This window comes from Micropterus salmoides, unplaced genomic scaffold (genome assembly GCF_014851395.1).
Source record: "Micropterus salmoides isolate LMB-PRFRI ecotype aquatic unplaced genomic scaffold, ASM1485139v1 Ms_hic_scaffold_3, whole genome shotgun sequence".
NCBI lineage: Eukaryota > Metazoa > Chordata > Actinopteri > Centrarchiformes > Centrarchidae > Micropterus > Micropterus salmoides.
The window spans coordinates 32,076,968-32,088,161 of NW_024042261.1; the positions used below are offsets into that span (position 1 = coordinate 32,076,968).

The window sequence follows — 11,194 nt, forward strand, 5'->3', positions numbered from 1 at the left end:
TTTGTGCGTCTGGACAAGATACACGTACCACAGAAAATTCGTGCACGTAGGTGAAACGTGCGGCGGGGGCTGCTTCGTTAAAAGTCACTTCCTGTTGCCAGCAGGTGGCGCTATGACTGTGGGTGAATGTCAGCATGTACATGTGTTCAGGGCGGGACTCTCATCCTACATGTACAGTTTGGTGCAGATGTGAGCATGTACACTGAAGTTACGACAACTTCCGTGTCATGGCGAAGAGTTGATCTTTGACGCCACGCTACGGACACGCCCATTGACGAAAACTTGCAAATAGCACAACTTTTCATCTTCAATGCCTTTAGAAGGCACAGCAGAAATTTGAGGTCGGTCGGACTAAATCCCTAGGAGGAGTTCGTTAAAGTACGAAGTGTGTAAATCATCCAAAATTTGACGTAAAATTCAAAATGGCCAACTTCCTGTTGGGTTTAGGCTATGGCTCCAAGAGACTTTTTTGTGCGTCTGGACAAGATACACGTACCACAGAAAATTCGTGCACGTAGGTGAAACGTGCGGCGGGGGCTGCTTCGTTAAAAGTCACTTTCTATTGCCAGCAGGTGGCGCTATGACTGTGGGTCAATATCAGCATGTACATGTGTTCAGGGCGGGACTCTCATCCTACATGTACAGTTTGGTCCAGATGTGAGCATGTACACTGAAGCTACGACAACTTCCGTGTCATGGCGAAGAGTTGATCTTTGACGCCACGCCACGGACACGCCCATTGACGAAAACTTGCAAATAGCACAACTTTTCATCTTCAATGCCTTTAGAAGGCACAGCACAAATTTGAGGTCGGTCGGACTAAATCCCTAGGAGGAGTTCGTTAAAGTACGAAGTGTGTAAATCATCCAAAATTTGACGTAAAATTCAAAATGGCCGACTTCCTGTTGGATTTAGGGCATCGCTCCAAGAGACTTTTTTGTGCGTCTGGACAAGATACACGTACCACAGAAAATTCGTGCACGTAGGTGAAACATGCGGCGGGGGCTGCTTCGTTAAAGGTCACTTCTATTGCCAGCAGGTGGCGCTATGACTGTGGGTGAATGTCGGCATGTACATGTGTTCAGGGCGGGACTCTCATCCTAGATGTACAGTTTGGTCCAGATGTGAGCATGTACACTGAAGTTACAACAACTTCCTGTTTCATGGCGAATCATCGACGCCACGGACACGCCCATTGACGAAAACGCGCAAATAGCACAACTTTTCATCGTCAATGCCTTTAGAAGGCACAGCAGAAATTTGACGTTGATCCGACTAAATCCCTAGGAGGAGTTCGTTAAAGTACGAAGTGTGTAAATCATCCAAAAATGGCCATAAAATTCAAAATGGCCGACTTCCTGTTGACTTTAGGCTATGGGTTCTTGAGGCTTTTTTGTGCGTCTTGACATGATACATGTCCCCAGAAAATTTCGTAGATGTAGGTTGAACGTGAACGAGGGGCTAATTTTTTCCAATTTTCTAGGTGGCGCTAGCGAGTCATTTTGCAACGCCCATGTGCGAAACTTGTAGAATACGAAATTTTTCACCGGTTCTGACATGTTTGCAAATTTTGGTGAGTTTTCGAGAATGTTTAGGCCATGTCATTTGAGCCTACTTTGCAGAAAAAAGAAAAAAAAAAAAAAAAAAAAAAAAAAATAATCCGAGCAAATTCAATAGGGACCTCACACGGTCGTGCTCGGGCCCTAAAAATAATCCGAGCAAATTCAATAGGGACCTCGCACGGTCGTGCTCGGGCCCTAAAAAAAATATAATCCGAGCAAATTCAATAGGGACCTCACACGGTCGTGCTCGGGCCCTAAAAATAATCCGAGCAAATTCAATAGGGACCTCACACGGTCGTGCTCGGGCCCTAAAAATAATCCGAGCAATTTCAATAGGGACCTCGCACGGTCGTGCTCGGGCCCTAAATATATAATCCGAGCAGATTCAATAGGGACCTCGCACGGTCGTGCTCGGGCCCTAAAAAAAAAAAAAATTAATCTGAGCAAATTCAATAGGGACCTCACACGGTCGTGCTCGGGCCCTAAAAAAAAAAATAATCCGAGCAATTTCAATAGGGACCTCGCACGGTCGTGCTCGGGCCCTAAAAAAATCCGAGCAAATTCAATAGGGACCTCGCACGGTCGTGCTCGGGCCCTAAAAATAATCCGAGCAAATTCAATAGGGACCTCGCACGGTCGTGCTCGGTTCCTAATAATCCGAGCAAATTCAATAGGGACCTCACACGGTCGTGCTCGGGCCCTAAATATATAATCCGAGCAAATTCAATAGGGACCTCGCACGGTCGTGCTCGGGCCCTAATAAAATAATCCGAGCAAATTCAACAGGGACCTCGCACGGTCGTGCTCGGGCCCTAAATATAATCCGAGCAAATTCAATAGGGACCTCACACGGTCGTGCTCGGGCCCTAAAAATATATATATAATCCGAGCAAATTCAATAGGGACCTCGCACGGTCGTGCTCGGGCCCTAATAATCCGAGCAAATTCAATAGGGACCTCGCACGGTCGTGCTCGGGCCCTAACAAGGACCAACTCTGTCGATGTCATTCATTGGCGCCCTCCTTGTGTCAATCAAATGTGGGCGGTGTCAGCCAACAAATGATAGTTCCAGTAAGTCCTCACATGCTGTCAACAGGCTGTTCGGGTCGCAGACGGAACATCACTACGACTGGATAACAAAAACAAACTAGAGGGTCAACACAGCCCATGGATCAGTACGTGATGTCGCCGTCACCCGGAAGCGTTTCGCTTCTGCCGGCTGCACACATACAGGTCCGTGTGTTGCAGTGGCGTTACTTAGGCTACTGATCCTTCAGAAATGCTTGGGAAAATGTAGCGTGTGTGGAATCTACCGCTCTACTCGGTCAATAGAAGAGCTTCGTTACTGAAAAGCCATTTGATTCAGAAAATAGCGACGCTACCACAAATCTACTGAGAAATGTAGTTAAACTAGTGCTACTGCCCAACACTGTCCATAGCCTCTTTTCTCTGCTTTATTCTGCTGGGTTTGTGGACTGATGTACAGACAAAACAAGGTACGGCATTTGCAGATATTAACTTGGACTCTCCATACAACAGTCCAAAAGCCAAAGATACTGGTGCTTTTGAAGGAAGAAGCTGAGACATTTTAAATTTGAAAATGTCGAGTATCAAAAAGACACCAATTCTTAATATTAGGTGTTATTATTAATACAGTAATAGACTTAGTAAAACTATTCATCCTGTCAGTATGTTAAACATTGTGCTCTTCATTACATTATTAAGTAAATCTGTTTACTTTTTTACTTTTTAATCCATATATACATATTTTATCCTTTTACTATAGTTGAATAAGGTTGCCCTCAAACAACATCTATTATTCTTGGCATTGGCACCCTGAATAATTCAGACTTATAAGCAAGGTGAAAAAAATAAACATTTTGATTGATGATCAAAATGAAAACTGTAAAAGTATTTACCTTCGACATTCTCAACGCAGTTGATCTGAAGTTTACTTTGTGCAACCATCTCGGCCATGCTGGATGTTGTTGAGATCATTACTGAGTATGTTGTGCGTGTGATGGAGCGAGCAAAGCACCTGTTTACCTGTCTGTTCTCTGTGAGGGGTGTGGTCTGTCCCCTTCTCTCATTACCTGCTACATTTCATGAGCCTGAGAGACACACACATACACTCACGATGTCTTGGTGCGGCTCTTGGGCTCACCTAGTGGGTGCCAACAGTTAACGTGAACCATAGAGCCTAACCAGCCTCTGTGTGGCTCCTGTATAAGAAACGTTAACATTCAACTCTTGTGCTTTCCCGTTATACTCTTTCACATTCACGTCCAGGAGACTGACACCTGCTGAGATTATGAATGAACAATAGATGGTATCCAGGTTGTGAAACATGAGAGCAGTAAAGGTCAAGCTCGTCTTTCCTATCTTATAATAAAAGTTTACTCACATTTAAAATGTATAAAAACTGAGAATGAGTTTTCACTGTTGTCGTTGAGATTTTTGTTGGAAATTTATTAAAATCTATCCTAAACAGGAGAGGAGGAAATACACAGACAAAGAATGTGAGGCAGAGAGGAAAACAGTAAAGGAAGGAGGTGAAGGAATGTACAAATAAACACAATTTACCACCAATTTACTAAAGAAATGTACAAAATACAATAAAAAATATACATCATCAATTTTATATTTATTGCAAAGTGTTGTATAACAGAGGGTTACATAATTACAGTATGTTAAACAGCCTGACTACAAAATCAAAAAAAGGAATTTCTTTGATGTGAAGCAGCACAGTACACAGTGTATGTGTATCATAAGAACCAGCATGTGAGCTGCTTGTTACGATAATTTTTGGATGAAGTTCCTTTAATGTACTGTCACATGATAAAGCCAGCTCACTGCTTATAGTACAAAAGTAAATGTGAATCATGTTGTTACAGTAACACTACACACAACACAACAGGCTCCCTTTGTCCTTGATGAGTTGATGAGTTTGAAATGCAACCAGGATCATTTTTTAGTTTTTTTTTTTTTTTTTTTTTTTAATGGAAGTAAAAAAAATCAAAAGCACAGCAAAAATCGATATGTGTGAGCCTTTTTATTTGGGGGGGATGACCACATCTGTTTAATTTTCCATCATGCTGGATTACTCATAATTCAGCAGTTGCTTAATCCTACTTCTCTTACTGTCACTGTGACACACAACAAAAAAGAGAAACATTAAGAGGTCATTGTTACAGATCAGTCAAAGCGAAACCATTTGACCTACACGTTTTTTTTAAATCTGACTTTTACTCTTTGTCTTTTTTTTGCAGCTTTGTTTAGTCCAATTTTCAGCTATCTTTTATATTGAATTTATAATTTCTCCAACTTAACCTAAGGTTAAAAATGATGAGCATTCATTCTGGGAAGAAAGCTGTTCATATTCTTTACTATTCTGTACTCTATTTCACAAAGTATTAAATTAAGACATATGGATGTTAAGATTAAAATGTGGTCAGCACAGTATAGACACAGTGTTTATTTTGTTTACAGTATATTCAAATATAGGCATACCAAGCAATATTTGCAAAATATTTGGTCTTTTTTCAGGCTAACAATAAGACACAATAAAAAAATAAAGGGGACATGGTTGTGCTTTACCAGAAGATTTGCTTCAAGTGTAAAGATCCTCCACCTCAGGCACCAACTTTCTCCATCATGAACTTGCGACTGAACTCGTAAGCAAGAAAGAGTGCTCCGTTGGCAGGGAAGGTGCGTATCATGGTAGGAGTCAGACCAGAGTACAGAGCAGTGAACCCTGCGGGACGACAGAGTCAAACAGCTACACAGGTCATTCCCCATAGATGAGTCAGGTCCCCAGCTTGGGCCAGTTAGTAACAGGATGCAACCACACACTGCGTCAAAGTCAGACCAGCAGTCTAAAAACTTCAGCTGCCCTAGTTTACATTATACAAGTTTATATCAAATTCATCCCTTAATTTATCATCTAAATCAGGCCAACAAATGTACTTCTAAAGAAATTCTACAAGTATTAGATAAGAATAAAAATAAAAATAGCCCTATAGAGCCTGCTCTGTTGAGATGTTTTGTTGGCACCCTGTGACCCCATTAGCACCATTATCCTGATCTGAGCACCATAGGATTCATGAACAATATATCAATGTATAACTGATCTACCGCTTACTTTAAGGCCACAAAGAAACAGACACATTCAACAAATACATGCTTTCTTTATATTGATGCTTTCATGTGGTGATATGAGTACCCAAATAAAGTATCTGAAAATCTGATCTGACTCATGTAAAAAAATTAAATAAATAAATAAAAAACCACAATGAATGTATGGATCTATGGCCAGATTATTCATTTTAAATTTCTATACATACCTGCTGTCCTGTTAATACGCATTTTCATTTCAAGTGCTTTCATCTCTTACTCATTAATTGACATTTCAACCGCTGTCACTGGTTACACAACTCATAATTCAACTGCTTTCAGCACTTACTTTTTAATGAGAGTTCATTTGTTTTCAGTGATTACAATTTGACACTTTGATGATTTCATCTGCTCTCAACGCTTTTAGTGCTTACACGTAAATTGAATCTTCAAATTCTTTCAGGGCTTCCATTGTAATCTCCATTTCTGCTTCACAAACTGCATTTCAACTGACACACTCCAAGTATTTCAACCATTTCAATAATTTCAACTGGAAATTTTCAGCTGTGAGCACGCTTCAACTTCCTTCAGAAAACTATTCTTTTTAAAATTTTTATGTTTTGCATGTTATATGTTGTGCGACACATTAAAATTTCTCTCTCAGAATGCTTTGCTGCTGTCATGTAGGACACCTTTAATACTGTACTTTATATGCTATGGTGTTTTCATTCATTGTTGTCAAGTTAAATAAAATACAATGTCTCACAAAGACTATATTTAATTTCAATTTTAGAATGTATGTTCAAATCTTACCCTCAGTGCGCATGATACTGATGGAGGTCTTCATGAAGCCCTTCTGCTTCCCAGTTAAAGAGTGTACCTGGATCCTGGACTTCACACAGTCTATGGGATAAACCACCAACCAAAGACAAGCTCCCCCAAATCCACCACTGAACATGAGTGGAAGAATACCTGCGAAGGCCAAAATTATTTTGTGGGAGCAGATCACAGAAACATGACAACATTAAAAACAGCATAATGACTCATTAAATATTATTGGAAAATAATTTAACCATACCTATACTGTCCTTGTCAGTGCCCATGTACTGTGCAAATTTGGACCGACACAGTTCATAGGCCCCAAAAAAGCAGAAGTAACCTGGTATCTCCCTCACAATGGTGGATGTCAGTCCTTGGTAGAAACCCAGGGGACCGTTTGTCTTCAACACTGTCTTCACTACTGTCCACACTGTGCTGGAGTCACACCACAAAACACAGTCAAATGTGTATAAACTTAAACTCCACGTGTCCTGCTCTTTCCAACATCACTTGTAAGTCACGCTTACCTTCTCGGTCCTTTTGTGATCTGGCCAGATGCTTCCATTTCGTGCATTGCCTGCAGGCGACATTTCACCAGCTCGGTGGGGCATATTGCCATGGCGGAGAAGATGGAGGCTAAAGACCCTGCGGATGCCTTCTGAAGATCACTGATGAGAAATTAAAAAGAGTACATAAGAAGAATTAATAATAAAAGATTTTTAGTGTGCTTACAGGAAGAATACCTTAGTCTTTAGGTTCACTCAGGACATTTACATATAAGACAAAAACATAAATTCTTTCCTCTCGTAACCACAAATAAGAGGGAATTTGCTCTGACACACATTAAGTGCACTAAATGAAAAAGCATCCTATGAATGTACTAAAGATAGTTTTCACTTACATTTCCTGGTCCAGATCGGATAGAATTGTTTCTATCTCAAAGAGCTCAAACAAAAAGTCTTCAGTAGACAAAGTCACCTTCTCATTAAATGTCAAGGGACTGGCTAGACACCGAGAATTTCTCTGAATAATGTGCTCCTAAGATTGAGAGTCATTTCCATCTAATATTTTTTACATCCATTTACAAAAAACATGTCCTTCCTCGTCACATTTTATTATCTTTACTGAGAGTGATATGTTTGTGGTCAAGCAAAAAGCATCTTAAATTTTAAAAAAGGTCTGTCTCTGAAAGGATCCTTTCCACAATGTTGTCAGACACGTAAGAACAACAATCTGAGCCTGTCAGTGGCAAAAACAACCACTTTAGTGGGCAAACTTTGATGGGGCACAATTGCCTGCAAGTATTCCATTGTAGCCCTGATTCGCTACTGCAGACCGCAGTGTGCTCACTCAACATTGGACTGAACTATTGCCCCAATAAGCCACTTAGACACAACAACATGGGAAAATAGGGTCATGGTTGAAAACTTCTAAAGTAATTGTTAAGTTCTCAAAATGCCCCCCAAAGACATTCAGTGATATAGAATTGTGTGACTGTAGCATTGCACAATAGTGCATGGTGAAACACTTTACTGCACAGGGTGTGGACCAATTCCTGGAAGACATTGAAGGAAGTGGGGAGGATATAAATGATAACAGTAACAGAAAAAATGTATGACCAACACGATTCTAAGAAGTCACACTGATGGTCTGCAAACTAAGCTATACAACTACAGTCTTGCTTCATATTAATATCTGTTATGTCACACAATATTGGTATGTCGAAATGTTCATCACCACAGCCAGTTATGGAGCTTCTAATGGATACACAAATAATTACACAAAATTGTCAGTGTCAAACCTGAGATCGGCCCCCTTATCCGTGTTGGACACAAAGCGGATCACATCCTGGCAGCGACCATAACTCACAAAGAGCACAGCATTCTCACTGATGTTGGCTATAAGGGCTGGGGTTGTGCCTTTGTAGAAACCACGTAGTCCCACCTGCCTGAAGGTCGACGTGAAGCAGTGGATGAAGCCGCGGTACATGGTGGGGAACGTCTGCATCTTCACCTTTGTGGTGTCAAACGGCTGACCACTCAGCACACAAGCTGTACCACCTTAGGAAGGATTTCAAGAGATATCTTGTGTCCAAGGCAGATTCCAGGGAACAGTTTGAACACTTTTTATTGTCATGCATTAGGGCTGAACGATATGCAAAAAAAATTATATTGCAATTATTTTGACAGATATTGCAATTGTAAGTGGGAATGGTGAATTTTATTTTCACTGAAATAAAATTTTAAATTATGATGTGTTTTTTGCTGGAGTCTATATCAAACAAGCAAGTTCCCTTACATCTGTAGAATATGATTTGTATGGGGCATCTCTGTTGCACCACAATGCTTAGTTTATAATGGTACGTTGAGTTGTGATACATTCATTAAAAATGCAATTTGGATATTGCACTTGGCGATATTACAATTTCAATATTATTTCTATTAAACTACATACTACAACTACATACACATTAGTACACAGACAAACAGTGGGTGAGATTTGCCTTTAGAAATACAGCCAGACAAGAGTTTTGTTTTTGGATATGACCTTGTAGATACACAACTGAACACTATACAAACTAATGCTGCAGACCCCATAACTTCTTCCTGGCCAAAGCCAAAATTGTCTGTAGAGCTGTATGGGTCCTATTAAACAATTTATCAAGGAACAATCTCAATGGTGTGTATTTCAGTGGTTATCTTACACAACAGGATATAAATGTGTATCACTTTAACAACAATTCCATGAAAGAAAATCAGAGATGAAACACTCAAATTAATGTATAGAACTTGTTACTGCAGTAGATAGTTAGATAGATAGATAGATAAATAGATAGATAGATATGGCTGATTAATTAAGGGAAACTCACCTATTGCTCCAGCTGAGAAGTCAATAATTGGCTGGATTAGGGGATGTGGAGCCATAATGATTGAAAAGATGCTGTGAACCCGAAAAGCTATAGTTATTTAACAACCTTGGCTTTATCACTTCACATTCAAATGCAAATACAAAACTGAAAGTGCTTGTATTTGTATTGTAAAAATCTGCTGAGATAGTACAATAAGTACAAGTACAATAAAGTCATAATAGAACTAAACCATTAAAAACCACAGAAACAAGGCAGGAAAAAAACATATTTCTGTGAAGCAGATGCGTACACATTTCATTCTCACCTGTAGTAGGTCTCCTCGGTGTCTTGCAGTTTCTCACTCGTGTGGATCAGAATATTTGTGTGTTCCCTTACATAGAGCAACTATGAAAACATTTATTGTACAACCGGCTGTCAGCACTTAGCACCACACGCGATGAGCTCGACCTTGTCAAATAGATAGGCTTAACTACACCCCTACCAAGTGAAGTCTCCTCGTGAGCATTTAATGTAGGCTAGCTAAGATTTTCTTACTGTGCTTTCGTTTTCTTAGCAACGTCTACTGTTGCGACAGTTCGTCTCCGGTGCACACTTTACCCACAGCAAGCGCACAAGGAGTTGCGTCATGCTCTCCACAGGAAGCCACAATTAAACAGGAAAGAATACATTTTGAATCGAAGCATAATTAGAGATATTAATAGGCTGTTGCATTAATATAATCTCTGGACTTCCTGTCTTATAACTGTTACACTATCATCTGATCGCTGTTGACAGAGCTGACAAAAATATAGGCCTATATTTAATAAGCTTTACGTTTATATATTTAAACGTAATGTAAACGTATTTAATTGTTAAACTAATAGGCCCTACCTTTTGTAGGCGACGTATTTCTGAACTCTTAACTGTCTTTACGCTGTTGTTTTGTTGGAACAACAATGCATTTTATTTGAGAGGTGAAGTTACAGCCCAGAGTAGCCTAACTGATAAGTAACTAAATGAAACAAAATAGCGCATTGGTGATGAAAAAAAATCTTTCAGTGTGTTATTACGCCGACTAAATATAGAGCTGAATGCGGAAGAGTTTAGATACCGGTGTGACACCACAATCTGTGACCCATTAGATACAAAGCCCTGATTTTTACTTCCCATTTGGGTCACATAATCTGATGGGTCACAGATTTTGCTGTTACACCTGTTTCGTCTCGTACCGTTGTAATGGCAGACAATGGCCACAAGATGTCAATAAAGGCCACAGTTGGCTGAAGACGCAGCTTCTAGTCCAACAAACCACCAGCATTGTGTTTTGTTGTGTCTTTCAAGTAAAAAAATCAAATCAACCTTTTTTTTAAAAGTGTGTGTTTTTATTTTCAGAATTATTGTATAATCAGTAGGCCTATTTTTTAAGATGTAGCCCTGTTTTATCTTTGTAGTACCATCACTTTGGGGAAAATGTGTCATTTGGAATTTGTTATTAGGTTTTCCAAACACAGTGTATACTCTGTACTTAATATTATGTTGTGCTATGATTATTGGCTGTAGTAGGCTAATAGTAGTATTTATTTGGGTGGATAATTAATTCAGAAACTGTTAAGCCTACTCATAGGGGGCAGTAGCCTACTGGGTTGCTGTCAAGCCAAACTCAAGTTGCACATGATAAAAAAATAACTTGTTGACATCTCCAAGAAATGGCAGATGGCAGATGAATTATCAAAAACTATACAGATGAATGATCAAAAACTATATTTAGGCCCCTTGTTTTATCAAACAAAGGGATGACAAAAATACTATGTTTTTTATTAGGCATACATCCAAACACCAATTTTAGAGAGGT

The 11,194-nt window shown here is 39.7% G+C and overlaps 1 protein-coding gene across 2 annotated transcripts; it reads right to left on the bottom strand.

Annotated features, from left to right (window-relative positions):
• Positions 1-4,187: 4,187 nt before the first annotated feature.
• slc25a15a (solute carrier family 25 member 15a) lies at positions 4,188-10,357 on the bottom strand. Of its 2 annotated transcripts, XM_038693764.1 has the most exons (8): positions 9,668-10,357; positions 9,364-9,434; positions 8,296-8,554; positions 7,022-7,162; positions 6,754-6,929; positions 6,489-6,647; positions 5,160-5,316; positions 4,188-4,708 (listed from the first exon to the last, which is right to left on the bottom strand). In XM_038693764.1, exons 2-7 carry the CDS (start codon positions 9,416-9,418, stop codon positions 5,195-5,197), a joined length of 912 nt encoding a protein of 303 aa, XP_038549692.1. In that variant the 5' UTR covers positions 9,419-9,434; positions 9,668-10,357; the 3' UTR covers positions 4,188-4,708; positions 5,160-5,194. The 2 variants fall into 2 exon arrangements, with proteins under 2 accessions (XP_038549692.1, XP_038549691.1); XM_038693763.1 differs by having other exon boundaries at positions 4,188-5,316.
• Between the last annotated feature and the right edge of the window lie 837 nt (positions 10,358-11,194).

Excerpts from the sequence above, each read along its gene's own strand:
- slc25a15a (XM_038693764.1), bottom strand. The coding sequence starts at position 9,418 with ATGGCTCCACATCCCCTAATCCAGCCAATTATTGACTTCTCAGCTGGA. Across the intron at positions 7,163-8,295 it reads GATAAGGGGGCCGATCTCAG|TGATCTTCAGAAGGCATCCG; the intron begins GTTTGACACTGA and ends ATTTCTCATCAG. Across the intron at positions 6,930-7,021 it reads ATCACAAAAGGACCGAGAAG|CACAGTGTGGACAGTAGTGA; the intron begins GTAAGCGTGACT and ends GTGTGACTCCAG.